The sequence below is a fragment of the Dipteris shenzhenensis genome, chromosome 27 (genome assembly GCF_047967505.1).
Source record: "Dipteris shenzhenensis isolate YYH24624 ecotype China chromosome 27, Dip_SZ_1.0, whole genome shotgun sequence".
Taxonomy (NCBI): domain Eukaryota; kingdom Viridiplantae; phylum Streptophyta; class Polypodiopsida; order Gleicheniales; family Dipteridaceae; genus Dipteris; species Dipteris shenzhenensis.
Window position 1 is genome coordinate 41,532,187 of NC_141622.1, and position 17,366 is coordinate 41,549,552.

The window sequence follows — 17,366 nt, forward strand, 5'->3', positions numbered from 1 at the left end:
CATGATGCACTTAACTGCCTCCCAATGCCTCTTTCCTGGATTAGCCATATACCGGCTAACAACTCCCACTGCAAATGCAATGTCTGGTCTAGTAGCTATCATAGCATACATAAGACTCCCAACTGCTGATGCATAAGGAACCTTGGCCATCATGGCCCTCTCCTCATCTGATTTGGGACTATCTGTATGACTCAGTTTCACATATGGAGGCAATGGAGTACTCACTGCCTTCCCCCCCTCCATATTGAAACGCTGTAATACTTTTGTAACATACTCTTTTTGTGAAAGCCAAAGGAGTTTCCTACTCCGATCACGCGTGATGCGCATACCAAGAATATGACCTGCAAATCCCAAATCCTTCATATCAAAGGCCTCATGCAACTTGGCCTTTAATGCATCTAGCTCATAAGTATTCTTGCTAGCCAATAGCATATCATCCACATATAGTGCCAGGATTATCAGGCTACTATCCTTAGCCCTTTTAGTGTAGAGGCAGTGATCAATTTCACTCCTTCTAAAACCCTGGGACCGAATGAAAGCATCAAACTTCTGATACCATTCTCTAGGCGCTTGCTTAAGACCATAGAGACTCTTTTTCAGCTTGCAAACTAAATGCTCTTTGCCCTTTTCTTCAAAGCCTTTCGGCTGCACCATGTAAATGTCCTCATGCAAATCCCCATGCAAGAAAGCTGTCTTGACATCCATTTGCATAAGCTCCATATCCTCTACTGCCACTAGTCCAAGCATGCATCTAAGTGTGGTCATCTTCACAACCGGAGAGAATATCTCATCAAATTCCACACCCTTCTCTTGCTTGAACCCTTTAGCAACCAAACGGGCCTTGTACCTAGGCACATCATCACCTGTGACCTTCATTTTGTAGACCCATTTACATGGCAATGCTTTCTTTCCATGTGGCAAAGAAACCAAGTCCCAAGTCTTATTCTTCATAAGTGAACTCATCTCTGATTGCATAGCATACTCCCACTTGCGTTGATCCTCACGCATCATAGCCTCTTTGTAGCAAGAAGGCTCCCTACAATCAGTAAGCATCACATAATCTAACCCTGGAACAAACCTATCAGGCGGTCTAGACACTCTAGATGATCTTCTCAATGGCATTTCAGCTTGTTGTCCCACCTGCATATCAGCCACATTTGGCTCATCATTTCCACCAATAGATGATCCATCATCTACCCTTGATTGTATACCTGTGGGAGTACTTGGTGGCACCATTTCTTGCACATTTGGTGCATGGACAGCTTGCTGTCTATCAACATATGTAGGTGGATTCACATCCTGGAAAGTGATTCTCCTCATTTCCACATCCCTCATGGGTGCCTTATGCATCTTCTTCTCATTGAAGACCACATCATGGCTGCGTATGATCTTCTTTGCTTCTAGATCCCAGAGACGATAGCCCATCTCTCCACTTTCACCATAACCTAGAAAGATGCATTTCCTAGACTTAGGATCTAGCTTCTTTCGAAGCTCTTTTGGCACATGTGCATATGCCTCACACCCAAATATACGCAAATGAGAGTAAGAGGGCTTCTTGCCACTCCATGCCTCTTCAGGAATACCACCATCCAAACTCTTACTAGGTGATCTATTGATCACATGCACTGCAGTCTTCATTGCCTCAGCCCAAAAACCACCAGAAAGACTTGCATTGGAAAGCATGCATTGCAACCTTTCTTGAATGGTACGGTTCATCTTTTCTGCAACTGGATTTTGCTCTGGAGAACGAGGGGATGTAAGCTCCCTCTTAATCCCACGAGTATCACAGAAATGCTGAAAGTCATGAGAGAGATACTCTCCACCATTGTCAGTCCGTAGGCATTTAAGCGTTCTACCTGACTGATTCTCAACCAAGGCCAGCCATTTCTGAAATACCTGGAACACATCACTCTTCCGAGCTATAGCATAAGCCCACACTTTCCTAGTTGCATCATCAATGAATGTCACATAGTATTCAGCCCCACCTAATGACCGTGTAGGCATAGGACCACATACGTCTGAATGCACCAAATCAAGCATTTCAAACTCTTTCTTTCCCCTTCTTTTATGGGCTGATTTAGTCTGCTTCCCATAGAGACAGTGCTCACAAAATTCAAAATCAGAGAAACTCAAATGCGGTACATAACCCAAACGGCATAAGAGTTTCATTCCATTCTGGCTCATGTGCCCCAACCTGCAATGCCACAAAGAAGTGCTTGGCTGCTCGGTTATTGCAACAACATGATCAAATACCCCTGATACATGTAAGGGATACAAAGTCCCACACTTGGCACCCCTAGCCAAAAGCATAGAGCCCTTTTGAATTTTCCAACTCTGAAAGCCAAAAGTGGTGTGAAAACCAGCATCATCTAGCTGACCCACTGAAATAAGACTCTTGGTCAGCTTAGGCACATGTCTCACATGTTTCAAAACAAATGCAGACCCATTTGCAAAAGAAAACTTTATGTCACCTGCTCCCACTATGTCACATGCATAGTCATTTCCAAGATGCACACAACCTGTCTTTCCACTATCATAAGTGGAGAACCATTCCCTATGGGGAGTAACATGGAATAAAGCACCAGAATCCAAAATCCAATCCTGGGAATATGCATCATCTGAAGTGGTAAGCAACTCTGCAGATAGAGTAGACATGAAGAGAACATCATTGTCACTATCATGTGTGACTGCATTGATCTCCTCGATCTTCACTTTTCCTTTGTCCTCCCTTGGACTCTCTTCCTTTTGATTTGCACCCCTATTTGCATTCTTTTTCGTATCCTTTTGCTCTCTTTTCAGCTTGTAGCAATCCTTTTTCATATGGCCCTTCTTGCCACAGTGGTAACACTCAATGTTCCGTGCCCTGGATTTGCTACGAGACTTCCCTCTTTCTTGGGACTTCCCCTTGAACTGTGATCTGCCCCTTTGCACATTTAAGGCTGCATCCTGCTTGTTGCCATCCATAGACTTCCGTCTAATCTCCTCGGCCAACAAGCTACCCACAACATCATCAAATTTCAGTACTCCACCAGGTGCAGAGTTACTGACAGCTGTACGGAAGGTATCCCATGAGGATGGCAATGAACATAAGAGAAATATTGCCTTAGTCTCCGCATCAAAATTCATTTTCTGAGCCTGAAGCTGGCTGAAAATAATATTGAATTCATTCAAGTGAGAAGCAATGGAGACCCCTTCCTTCATTTGCAGCTCAAACAACCTCTTCATGAGGTAAACTTTATTAGAGACAGTTTCCTTTTCATAAGTGGCACACAATTTCTTCCACAAATCTTCCGTAGTCTGCTCATTTACTACTGTGAAATAAACTGACTCTGCAAGATGAAGTCTAATAGTAGACTTTGCTAATGCATCCAACTCATTCCAATCATCCTCAGACATATTTGCAGGCTTAGCTTCAATCCCTGCCAAGGGTTTAATCTGCTTCTTTTGAATAAGCACATCCCTTATCTGTTCTTTCCACAAAGAAAAGTTTGTCCCATCAAACTTTTTAATGCTGAAAAACTCCTTTTCAGGCATGGAAGAGGATGCCATGATGCAAATAAAGCAAAATCCCAAATGCTAGTGCCTGCAAGAGAGAATCACACCAAATACCAGGTGCACCCAAATGTGTATGCCACAATAGAGTGAAATATCACCAAAACTCAAAACTCAAAGCATCTGACTCATGTGCATATACTATGCATCCATATGAGCAAATCTGGCCCAAAAGAAAATGCCAATAAGTGCCAAATGACTCAAGCATAAACACTGTCCACCAAGAGAGCATAGCACTATCAGTGCATCACCTGCAATGTTTCAAAGCTATCCCTCAGCATAAAATAGCATCCATGTGCAAAGCGTCCATAAAAAATAGCATCCCACAAGGCAATTTGGGCCTATCAGCGCATCCAACAAGGACCGCAATGCATCCAAATGGCCTATAAATCATCCACTGCAACCCAATGCATACCACGAATGAGCGCACACAACACTGCTCAAACTGCAACCAGAGTGATCTGCATAAGGTATGCTCAAGAAATCATAGTCCCACGGTAATGAGCGCTACTGAAAATAGAACCTGAGATGCTTCAAAACATGGGCGCCATTGCATAATCGGACTCAGCAAGAAAATCTGCAAATATCTCTCTTCTGCCAGAACTCCAAAATCCCAACCGATGAATGAGAAATGGGAGTCAACACTTATCCACTGCCATGTGGCATAAATCTAAGGTTTCAAAACCTTAGTATGAAAAATGCATAACAGAGAGACGAAATCGAATACACAGAGATTTATAACTCTGAAAATCCTCCACCGATTCACGCAAGAACTGATAGGTAGGGGTTTTTGGGCGTCCGGAACGCAATGGGACAGACGGTTTTGGAAACCGTGGTCTCAATCACTGGGTCCAACACACGGACTGAAAAACGTTTTTGGAAACAGAGCTATCTGTAAACTCCACCGGAGTGCGAATGATGAGCAACATAGAAGTTTTAGGACCTCCTGAGTCCACCGGAACTGACAGATCTACAAATGGTTGCTCCAAACTTGAGTTCCAACACTCGGGCAAAAACGCAGGAATTGACACAATGAGTCAGAAATCCACTGAAATGATCTCAGATTCAAGAATGAAGGTGTTTCCAAGCTCCTGAAGTAATGTGGACACCAAAAGCAAGCAATAGTTGCCTCCACAAGTCAATACGGAGTCTCTGTCATCGAACGGAACAGGGAAAAGCTCAAAAAACGACTTTTTCTTTCAAACCACTTAACAGGCTCTCAAAACCACTTCGTAAAGCCAAAGTGACTTTTCCAAAGGTTCCTCCAAGGTCTCTGCACACTCGGATGTAAGTAAAGTCACCCACAAAGCTTCCCACAAAGCTTCTCCTTCCTCCCACAGAGCTGCTGAGCTTCCAAGCATTCACGCACGCTCAGCTAGATCACCCGGGCTCTGATACCAGTTGAGAGTGCTCTCAACGGAAGCAAGAACGGAAGAGGGAGAGAGAGCGAGAGAGAGAGACAGAGAGCCACACAAGTTTTGGTGGGTGTAGAACCACCCTAATCTTCTTTTTCATTCATTTATATATGTGTTTGAGTATTGTACATAACTGGGGTTAAGGCACAGTGACCTTTAACCCCCACAATATAGACTCGAGCCCCAAGCGCCAAAAATAGCAAAGACCTCTAACTGGTTCGTACCCTTGCCACTCAACTCGAGAATCAAGCCTGCCTAGCTCTAAGCCTCCCCAAGCTACATGAGCTAGTCTTGTGTACCCAGTACACGTCGGATACCAATCCGTGCACATGACATACTTCCCCTTCTCTAAGAACTCACTCCTGAGTTCGCTAAAAAACCCAAGAATGTCCTCTGGAGGTTTTGTAATGTCTCCCATGTTGCATCCTCCTCAGCACGATCCTTCCACTTAATCTTGTATTCTGTGATAGTTCTATTACGGATTTGTTTTTCACAAAATTCAAGAATACACTTAGATTCGCGTGGGATAAAAGTCAAATCCGTAACTTCTATTTTTTCTTGAGGTAAAACAAGTTGATCACCTGCACCCATAACTTCTTTCAGTCTACTGACATGAAATACTCGATGTACTTTAACACCAGAAGGCAATTCTAATCTATATGCAACTGGTCCAATTCTTTTAATAACCTTGAACGGACCACAGTATCTAGGGGATAACTTTGGAACCAAACCAGTACTTAGGCTTTTGGATTCCTTGGGAATTCGCAAATATACCATTGTTCCTTCATAGAACTCTCTAGGTGAACGATGTTTATTAGCATAAAATATGTCCCTATCTTGGTGGGCACTTCTAATAGACTCCTTGGCAAACTGCAACATTTCTTGCATGTCTAGCAAGAAGATCTTTGCAGCATCATTTTGGATTCCCTTTAAGCCAACCATAAGTGGCGACTTAGGTTGAAACCCATACATAAGCATAAAAGGACTATAACTAGTACTCGAATGCTTTGCATTGTTATAAGCAAATTCTATCATAGGTAGATAATCTTCCCATGAAGATTGTCTCTTAGAAACATATGCCCGAAGCATATCTTCAACCAATTGGTTGACCTTCTCTGTACTGCCATCGGATTGTGCATGATCTGAGAAACTCATACTTAGAGTAGTTTCTAACTTCTCAAAAACAAGTGTCCAAAAGTTACTTGTAAACTTCGAGTCCCTGTCACTGACTATGTTAGAGGGCAAACCATACAGCTTAAACAAGTGGTCCACAAACTCGTGAGCCAGTTGAACAACTGAAATAGTTGTTCTAGTAGGTAAGAATTGAGCCATTTTTGTCAGATGGTCGACTATGACCCAAATGGAGTCATGACCCTTGCATGTTCGAGGCAAACCAGTAATAAAATCCATGGAAATACTTTCCCATTTATTACCTGGAATTTGCAATGGTTGTAATAAACCCACGCTTCTAAGGCGTTCTACCTTAGTAACCTGACAAACCCAGCAACCTAGCACATAGTTTTCAATAAATGCATGCATTTTAGACCAATAAAAGGTATGCTTCACAAGAGACAAAGTCTGATGTATACCCGAATGTCTAGCACTAGGAGCATCATGACACTCCCAGAGAATCGTGGATTGAAGTTCCAGAACATCTGGCACACAAATCTTTCCATTCCGGAACAGCAAACCGTTCCTAATCATCCACTGACCTCCTGCCGCCTGCACTAGGAGCTCCCATCCTGGACTTTTTGCCAATAAGAACTGAAATGACTATCAGTTGCGCAAAGCCCTCTCAAGGATTGAAATAGGTCTAAGGACATTTCTGTAAATGACATAGCATTTACAAACTTGACTCGACTTAAGGCATCCGCCACACTATTCAACGAACCCTTCTGATAACATATTTCAAAATCAAAATCTTGCATTAATTTTGCCCATCTAGCTTTCCGTCCCCTCAATTCAGACCCATCACACACATACTTGATTGACTGATGATCGGTCAATACAAGAAACTTCGAACCATACAAGTACTGTCTCCAAACCTTCAGTGCATACACAACTACATAGAGCTCATTTTCTAGTGTGGGCCAATGATATTGGGTGTCATCTAGCTTCTTACTCTCAAAAGCTACAGGTCTACCCTCTTGGAATAAAGCTGCCCCAAACGCAAAATCACTCGCATCGATCTCTAAAACATAAGGCCGGGTAGGATCGGGTAATGCAAGAACGGGTGCTTCCTTGATAGTTAACTTCAAGGTCTCAAAAGCCTTGTTCAATGCATCATTCCAAGAGATCGGTTGGGTAGACCTATGTCCACGACCTTTCAATATGTTTGTCAGGGGTGCCGTGATGTGTGAATAATCACACACAGGCTTCCATAGAAATACTGTAAATCCTAGGAAAGAACGAAGTTGTTTCACAGTCTGAGGGATAGGCCATTCTAAAACCTTCTGGATACGATCCAGATCAATGCTTATACCTTCAGAAGAAATCTTGTGTCCTAAGTAAATGATATCCTTCATTAAAAAGTCACATTTACTCATCTTAGCATAGAGTTTATGCTATCTTGGAATAACTAAGACAATCCGGAGGTGTCCTATGTGATCCTCTAGCATTTGGCTATATACCAAGATGTCATCTAAGAACACTACAATGAATTTACCCAGAAAATCTCGGAACAAATTGTTCATCATTTGCTGGAAGATGGTAGGAGCATTGGTCAAACCAAAAGGTAATACAAGAAACTCGTAGTGGCCATACCTAGTTTGGAATGCGATTCTATCTCTGTGTTTAGCATAGATACGGATTTGGTGATAACCCGTACGCAAATCAATCTTAGTGAAATACTTCGCTCCAGCCAAACGGTCTATTAGATCATCGGAACCAAGTAGAGGGTATAGATTCTTAATTGTCACTTTATTCAATCGTTTATAATCTATACACATTCTCCATGAAGTATCTTTCTTCTTTCTTAAGAGAACAGGTGCTCCCCAAGGTGATTTACTTGGGTGAATATAGCCCATATTCAAATAATCCTGTAGCTATGAAGCTAACTCATCCTCCTCAAGCTGGCTCATCCTATAAGGTGGAACACTAATAGGAAACCCACCCTCCTAAGTTGGAGGGGTGGTGCTTTTTGTAGGATCCAGACCCCCCCCCAAATTAGCATAGCCTTGCCTGCAACCTGCTCCCACCCATGGCGCACCCCATGACTCACCCCTTGGCTGCGAACTGCTCCAGCCTATGGCGCACTCCGGGTCTCTTCTCAGACCGACCATACCTAGGTACAACTGAAGCTCTGCCTCAACCCATTGCTTACCAACGATCAGCCCATATCTTCACTCCTATGAGCACTTCTCACCTACAATCGCTCTCCCCTCCTGCAATCGTTCTCTGGCCCTCCAAGCTACACCTCGTTCTCTCTCTTACCTAACACCTCAATTCAACTTCGAATTCACTCACCCTCTACTTTCTCCTACCTTCTTCCCCTAGTCTTAACCACTTCCCAAAACCGACGAACCAAACAAGCACTTGCAGGGTAATGAACATGAATTTCGAAATTAGGGCATACCTAGAGAAAAAAAATCGTCCAAAATTCTTGGAACAGAAGTTCCTACCTCAAGAGTTGGCTCTGATACCGACACAACCCCAGCACTCCTGAAACCTCTGATCTGCAAACAAACAAACAAACACAAGAACTCACCAACGTGAGAAAACTGAGCAAGTTGCTCACCACCCAACCATGACATCTACGAGATGTGATCCCGAATCAGGAGATGTCCCCTCCGAGCCACGAGCTAAGCTACTGACACGAACTCCCAACCAGATCCTAACCAGCCTGGTGTCCCATACCACCAGGTGGCGCTGTGAAGCTTGGGATCTGCTGCTAGGCCTTGGGCTACGCTATGATGCAGGCGCACGTCCGTGACTCAATCCAGGATCAGACCTAGCACCTGGGAACGAAACTTGCTCCCATTGGCTCCCTGAGAATCGAACCTCTGGACCCCTTATATAGACTCGGGCCCCAAGCGCCAAAAATAGCGAAGACCTCTAACTGGTTCGTACCCTTGCCACTCAACCCAAGAATCAAGCCTGCCTAGCTCTAAGCCTCCCCAGGCTACCTGAGCTAGTCTTGTGTACCCAGTACACGTCGGATACCAATCCGTGCACATGACACCCTAGACCCTGTAGGATGGAGAGATTGGATCAACGAAGAAGTCATGAGCCCCTCTATTAGCCATGCAACCATCCCTCAAGTGAAGTCTGGTTGTAACCTCTGTGTCTTGGCAACAATCCGAAGGGCATCTATTCAGACCGTTTGTTCTGTGGGGCAACCCATATACAATGTGGGGTCGTCTCCAAATGCCTGCTTGCGCAACAATGGTTTCTACCATCTACACGGCTCCATCCATGGGCAATCGACACAAACCTCCATGTGCCACCATCTAGAAGAAGTATGAGATCTTCCATGACTTGTGGCTGGTCCAAACACATGACCAAAACTGGGTGATAACCTGATCCCCCTTCCCAAGTGCAATTTAAGAGAGGGTATTAAGGATGGTGCAAACTGCACCACACCATAAGGACATAGGACCAAACCTTAAACCTAACCCAAGGGGTTCATATATATGTGTGTGTGTGCGTATGTGTGTGGATATATTCATGTTTATAATCAGTACAAAGCATAGCGTATAGTTTACCTATCGTGTGCACTCCACTCTCTACCCTCAATCCTACATTGAATATGATCACCTTCCAATGATAAGGTCACAAGATCCAATCTCGAACATATCATAGTGAGGGTGGCCCCACCAATGCTTCATCATGAAGGGATTGAATAGCTTTCAAAACCTATTGTTTATCCTCAAGGAGAGGGAGATCCAAATGGCCGAGGGTGTCGAGGGTGTTGCTCCTCTATCCAAAACAAATGGTCATCCTGAGGGTTGCAAACCCCAAGTCAAACAAGATGAAGGCAAGCCCGTGCGGCTGAGCACAAGGTGTCGAGAATGAGCACAGGCTAGAAAGGGGGGCACCAAGAGGTGGCAAAGGCGGTGAGGCTAGTAGAGAATAGGAGCAGGTCACCGTGTAGTCTTCTTTATACTCAAATAGTCCATTAAGCTGTGGTATCCCTGAACACTAATATGATGCTTGATATGCTTTTAGTGTGAAATAGTTCTATTTTGTACATAACCAACATTAAGTGCTGCAGCTGTGTATTCTTAGACTTGACAATGGTACACACGTCTTCTTTCCTCTAGATCTCACATCCATAGCATGCCCATGACAAGCTTCTTGTGGTGTCATATCCTTCACAGCACTTGTAGGACTCCTGTTTATAATATCGCTGTTGTTTTTACAGCCTCAGCCCAATACCTTTTTGGTATTTTCTGTTCTTTAGCTTTGATATCATTATTCTTTGTCAACTACTTCAAATGTAACATATGTACTTACAATTTTGGTGGCATTCCCTTCAACACATGGAGCACATTATCTTTTTCCTCCTAGCTAGGTATTCTAATTCTTGTCATTTATATAGTCTTTCATCATCCATTCTTTTATTTTGCAGGTGAAATCCTGCATATGGGCTAACTATTACCACAGCACTACGTATGACAAGCACAAATATGCATTATCTTGCATGTGGCAGACTATAACGTACACTAAGGCATTTCTATCTGTATAATATTGGTGGCTTCATCATTACCAGAAATGAGCCCAAATGCCATGGTGGTTTCTCACAATAGTAGCAAACCATGTCTTCTTCCTCTTTTTCATCCACATGGTGAAGCACTGATGTCATGCATGTATCCAGCCCCATACCAGGGAATGCAGTTCACCCTTCTTCGAATGGGACAACGCCATTATGAGCCCGAAGGACACCGTGTGGGCAGAGCATACCAGAACGCCAAGGAAAGGCATTCCAACGTTTTCAGAACACTGTTCCATGGCGTTCTAGGATCTCTATTGCCCTTGCCCTGCATAGTTTACTCCCTCTAACCTCTCTAACTACCCTTCCGCTCTACTACCCCCCTCCCCCTTTTCTTGGAAGGGGAGAACACCGTTCAGAGTAATAGGAGCTCGAAGGATGCCATGTGGACAGCACAGATCCCAGAACGCCAAGGAAAGGCATTCCAATGTTTCTGGAACACTGTTCAATGGCATTCTAGGATCTATGCCTGGCATGGCAGTCTGCAGGCCGTAAAACAGCCACAAAGTGCAAATTTTGGAACTTTGCCTCCTCTACCCTGCATAGTTCACTCCCTCTAGCCTCCTCTGACTACAATTCCACCCTAAAAGATGCCCCCCCACTTCCTCTGCCCTGGATAGTTCACTCCCTCTAGCCTCCCTGACTACTTAAAAATCCCACCCTTAAAAATCCCCCCCCCCCAGCATGGCTCTCTTGAGACTATCTTCTACTCTCCCTTGCCCTTTCTCTCCAAGCTGGATATTTCTCAGTCATATGACATGGCATTCCTGTTCCTGGTCTATGTTTTCCCTTCCTGCATCCAACGTTCTGTTCCCTGGCAACTATTATCCAGCCTCTTCCATACACCTACCAAGCCTCTGCAACGACTCCATATAAACCCTGTTGTTGAGGATGTGCTGTGAAAAATTCATGTGGCACTTTATCCACTGCAATACAACCGGGACCTGGCAATCTCTTCATACCATTATCAATCATTGCCTTCTTCGCCCTCACCACATCATCCGCCCTACCTGCTTTATGGTGCGTGCCTGCTAGCAACACATATGGTGAAGCCTTCCTTGGATCCAGCTCAAAGCCAAACTGTGCAGCACGTACAGCCCGCTCAATATCATTGCAAAGTAAACATGATGAAAGCAAGCTGGACCATGCTGAAGGGACATGTTCAAACGGCATGCTCATAATCAGGTCCTCTGCCTCTTCCAATAGTCCCCTTCGCCCAAGAAGATCAATCATGCACATATAATGTTCCAGCGAAGGGGTTATGCCGTGCTCTCTATTCATAGAAGCAAAGTATCGCCTACCATCAGCGACTAGACCTGTATGACTGCAAGCAGTGAGAATGCAGGTGAAGGTGATGCTGTTCGGCTTGAAGCCTTCGGCCAGCATTTGACCATACCATTGCAGGGCCTCCTTGCTACGCCCATTCTGGGCAGACACAGCTAGCATAGTATTCCAAGAGACAATATCCCGGTGTGCCATATCTCCAAACACTGCCCTTGCATCATCTAGGCTCCCACATTTGCCATACATATTGACAAGGGCTGTCCCCACAACAACATCGGACTCCCTCCCTCTGCCAACAACAGTAGCATGGATGACTCGCCCTTCTTCTAGGGCTGCCACACCAGCACATGCATCCAAAATGCAGATGAGGGTGATTTTGTTGGGCTCTAATCCTTCAGCCTGCATTTGACCAGACAATTGCAGGGCCTCCTTGCCATGTCCATTCTGGGCACAGACAGAAATCATGGAGCTCCAGGAGACAACATTCTGCTGTGGCATCTCTTTAAATACTGCCCTCGCATCATCTAGGCTCCCACACTTGCCGTACATATTGACAAGTGCATTCCCCACAACAGCATCTGACTCCCATCCGTTTCCAGCAACAGTGGCATGGATCTCTTGACCCTCATCCAAGGCTGTCACACTGGCACACGCATCTGCAATGCATATAAAGGTGATCTTGTCTCGTTCAAAGCCTTCAGCCCCCATTTTACTAAACAGTTGCAGGGCCTCTTTGTCATGGCCATTGCAGGCACAAGCGGCAATCATGGCATTCCAAGAGACCACATCCCACTCTGGCATCTCTGCAAACACTGTTCTCGCATCATCTAGGCTCCTGCACTTGCCATACATGTTGACAAGAGCTGTCCCCACCACCACATCTGACTCCCATCCGTTGCCAGCAATTATGGCATGGATCACCCAACCCTCTTCTAGGGCTGCCAGACTGGTGCACGCATCCACAATGCAGATGAAGGTGATCTTGTTTGGCTGGAAGCCTTCCACCTGCATTTGACAAAACAGTTGGAGGGCATCGTTGCCATGCCCATTCAGGACACAAGCCGTGATAATGGCACCCCAGGAGAGTACACCCGGCTGTGGCAACTCTGCAAACACTGCCCTAGCATCGTGTATGCTCCCACACTTGCCGTACATATTTACAAGGGTTGTCCCTACGACAACATCCAACTCCAACCCACTGCCAGCAACAGCAGCATGGATTACTTGACCCTCTTCTAGAGCTGCCACACTGGCACATGCATCCACAATGCAGATGAAGACAATCTTGTCCAGCTCAAACCCTTCGCTCTGCAGTTGGCCAAACAACTGCAGGGCCTCCTTGCCATGCCCATTCTGGGCACACACAGAGATCATGGCACTCCAGGATACCAAATTCCGGCACGACATCTCTGCAAACACTGCCCTCGCATCATCTAGGCTCCCACACTTGCCATACATGGTGACAATGGCATTCGCCACATTAATTTCCGACTCCCATCCATTGCCAGCAACAGTACCATGGATCCCTCGACCTTCTTCTATAGCTGCTGCGCTAGTGCACGCATCCACAACGCAGATAAGGGTGATCTTGTTTGGCTCAAAGCCTTCGGCCTGCATTTGACCAAACAGCTGCAGGGCCTCCTTACCATGTATGTTCAGGGTGCACACAGTAATCATGGCACTCCAAGAGACCACATTTCGCTGCGGCATCTCTGCAAACACAGCCCTCGCATCATCTAGACTTCCACACTTGCCATACATATTGAGGAGGGCTGTCCCCACAACAACATCAGATTCAAATCCATTGCCAGCAGCAGTTCCATGGATCACTTGACCCTCTACTAGGATCCCCAGAATGGCACACGCATCCACAACGCTCACGAAGGTGATCTTGTCAGGTTCAAAACCTTCGGCCTGCATTTGACCAAACAGTTGGAGGGCATCTTTGCTGAGCCCGTTGTGGGCACACACAGCTATCATGGTATTCCAGGAGACCACATTACGCTGTGGCATCTGTGTAAACAGTGCCTTTGCAGCATCCAGGCACCCATTCTGGGCAGACGCTGAAATCATAAGATTCCACGAGTAGACATCCCGAAACAGGATTTTGTCAAAGACAGCACGTGCACTCTCCAGGTTCCCACAAGTGCTGTACATTTGGACGAGAAGGTTACTCAGAAATGTGTGGCCACCATATCCATGCCTGTTAATGTGTTCATGCACTCGTATGCCCTCAGACAGGGACCTGGCATTGATGCATCGCCTTAAAATAGAGGCATAGATATCCTGACTTGTCTCTGGACCCAGCTGACAGATGATCTCCGAAGTCGAGCTTTCACGACGGTAATCTTCAATCCTTTGCTGGTGACCTTCTAAATTCTCTGTGCGGCAGGCCTTTCTAGTCCCTAGACTGCTTGGCACGTGTTCAACAATCCACCCACTGCATGGTAAGTTCGGGGCCATCCACCTTAAACAGGGGATAGGCAACGAGCTCAGGACCTTTCCCTTGTGCCTATCAAACTCGGTTTTCGTATCCATAGCCCGAGGGTCCCAGACATTTAAGCTTATAGGCGTGCAGCATACTAGCCTAAGCGGATGCTTGCTCTCCAAGAATAGCGGCTCAATGGCGGGATAAAGCAGGCTCGATGCTGATGATACAGCAGAAGAAGAAACACAAAAGAGGAAAAGCGCCATAGGATTGGTGTATGTAAAGATTTCTACACTGGCTGAATGAGTCGATAATGCAAACTTGCTTCTCTCCTGCGGCTGCAACCTTACCTCCATTTCATCATCCGCGAGAAACACTGGCAAACCTCAAGACCTGCACCACCCTTTCACCTTCCTTGCATCTTTCCACGTTGTTCTGTTGTACGTCAAACTGCATGTCCACTCAACCTCTTTCCACCTTGTTTTAAACAAGATGAATTACATTCAAATGGGCCTGCCCAGAGCTGTGTTTAGGTTTCCTAGTTTAGACATGAGAATGGTCAGACCAATAAATGTACTTCGTTCCTTTTTGTTGAAAGTGCACGAGAGTCGAGACCCTTTATGTGGTCTATTGTCATAGTTCAATGATACCCTATGCGTGCGGAAACAAATGTTGAAGTCACCAGCGACGTATCTAGGCATATTTTTTAACATGTTGTAAAAGTGGCCCGAGAATTTCAAGGAGTGTGTCCGTGTGACCTCTCGTGACTTGTAGACGTTGAGTGTAGCCATTCTTCCAACCTGAGGGCTTGAACATTCTGCAAGCAAGCACTCTGCTCAAACGAGGCTTATTTCATTTCTATAGTAAGTTGCTAGACCCAAGCCTTCAAAACCGCATGTGTGCTTGAACACCGTTATACCTAGTCCTTTGTTTGTTGACGCTCAAAGTTCCTGGAGGTAGACGAAAGTGGCACCAAGCATACCATGGCAAGCCAAGATGTCTAGTTTGTATGCATGGAATGACCAGGTCTTGAGGGATTGCAATGATAGTGTGTTAGGGAAAGTGTTTGTGAAATCTTTTTGTGTGGTTATCCATGCTCGTTTGTTGTGAGGTGTGTGATGTTGTCAAGGACTGTAGCGTCAATCTTTATGTCTTTATGTTCCAAAGGAGAAACCAAGTAAAGAAATGTGGGGTTATAGGATTCGCGAAAGAGCTGTGCACACTAGTCCATGCATCTTTATATATGTTGGGTCAAATGCAAGGGAGTCCATGCATCTTTATATATGTTGGAACCACATTGAATTTGGAGGATTGGAGTCCAAGAGGGTGGAATGTTCTCATGGTACAACGACAAGTGTGCATTACGTGTCTTCTTGCCTATTTCGAGACTACTGAATTGCACCCAAATGACAGGCGGTTTCTTTCCCATATTTGCATCCATGAAAATTCCGTCTACACCATTCACAAGCCCGTCTGTTATGTCCAAGTTCCCTGAATAAATTTCGATAATGCTTCCCCGTTTTAAGTTTAGTTCTATGTGCAAATCTCCTGTTGTTGCATTTGTTGGGATATGTATTGTCTTGTTGCATGTCGGTTGCCGTATGTCCCTTGCCTTCAAGTTGTGGGCTGTTGTTGTGATCAGTTCAAAAACCTCCTAATTGTGTTTGTCTTTGGATGCATTTGTGTAGAAAAGGTGTGGAATAGACTCCTTTCGAGACGATTGTCGCAAGTAATACTATTAATATTAAGCTCATCGATGTCCTCAGCTGTGTGCTTGCCAACTCGAATTCGATTTAGCTTTTGTGGGAAAAAAGAATTTGATTGGCGCATTGGTGCACCCAACTCGTAGTATAGTACATTGCCAACCCAAGCTGAAGGAGCAATGCTAGTGATGTAGGTTTTGATGTGAAAACCCAAGCATCCTTTGTAGAGCTTGCTTGGCACAAAGAGGGCACAAATCCCCATAAAAGATCACGTAAATGCCACCAAATGGCTGCGTGTGGTTGTGTAGGATCTCACGCATCCGCATGTCACATTCTATGAATGTATTAATACCCACCATTGATATTTCGTCGATGATAATGAGTTTGGGGTCTTTGTACAAGTGGGATAATGCTTGCAGCATCTTAGTTGAAAGGGGTTTGTAAGTGCTTGTGAGCAAAGGAAGGTGCAATGCAGAATGCATTATTGTGCCATCTATGTTGTAAGTTGCTTTGCCGGTGTAGGCTAGCAAGAGCGCTTTGGGTAAGTTGGCATCACTTGTTTGTTTGTGTGAATAATGGCGCAGAAAAGCTTAGACGAGCAAAAGCAACATAAATGTTTTTCCTGTTCTAGCATTGCAAGACAATGAGAGCGGTCGTTATGCATGCAAGCGTTTTTTCAAGAGGATGTCTTTGATCAAGATATGTTGTTCTTTGTTCAGTTTGTGTAGTTCATGATGATACTCTTGATTTGGCATCAGCTGATACGTGTAGTGGTGGCCATGATGAAGGGGGGACATCTTGTTTGATAATTCAAGCTCTCTCTAGAGATTAAACTCATGTGTAGTTGTGCCCTGGTGGCTATAGTCAGACGTGGGCATGGATGAGCCAGAGGTTGCATGCAGGTGCGCTACTGGCAAAATGTGCTTACAAAACTTTGATTTCTTTTCCTCTATTATGTGGTGGTTCATGTTGTTCAAGTCATGCCAAGATAGCAAGCCATTGTGTAGGGTATGCAAAAACACCTCAAAGTTGAGACAACCCCGATATATCTGTAGGTGACAAAAAGCCTCGGAACCCTGCGTACTGAGAAAACCTTGCTCTTCCTACGAAAGCCATGGGAAAGAGCCAACAATTCTCCTTTGGAAGCATTTTACACAATAGCCTGCATGTGAAGACCATAAATGAGAAAAAGCATTTGAGTAATTGACCCACTAGCATAATTCACCATGTTTGCAAAATAGACTTTAAAGCTTACTTGAGTAATGCATTCAAAC

General features: G+C 44.9%; 1 protein-coding gene across 1 annotated transcript; it reads right to left on the bottom strand.

The window, feature by feature from the left end:
• Positions 1–11,401: 11,401 nt before the first annotated feature.
• LOC147884311 (pentatricopeptide repeat-containing protein At1g03540-like) lies at positions 11,402–14,985 on the bottom strand. The gene is made up of 3 exons (XM_087398176.1): positions 13,684–14,985; positions 13,426–13,572; positions 11,402–13,269 (listed from the first exon to the last, which is right to left on the bottom strand). Exons 1-3 carry the CDS (start codon positions 14,743–14,745, stop codon positions 11,524–11,526), a joined length of 2,955 nt encoding a protein of 984 aa, XP_087254302.1. The 5' UTR covers positions 14,746–14,985; the 3' UTR covers positions 11,402–11,523.
• Between the last annotated feature and the right edge of the window lie 2,381 nt (positions 14,986–17,366).

Excerpts from the sequence above, each read along its gene's own strand:
- LOC147884311 (XM_087398176.1), bottom strand. The coding sequence starts at position 14,745 with ATGGAGGTAAGGTTGCAGCCGCAGGAGAGAAGCAAGTTTGCATTATCG. Across the intron at positions 13,573-13,683 it reads GTCTAGATGATGCGAGGGCT|GCCGAAGGCTTTGAGCCAAA; the intron begins GTGTTTGCAGAG and ends GGTCAAATGCAG. Across the intron at positions 13,270-13,425 it reads TTAATGTGGCGAATGCCATT|AGCGAAGGGTTTGAGCTGGA; the intron begins GTCACCATGTAT and ends GGCCAACTGCAG.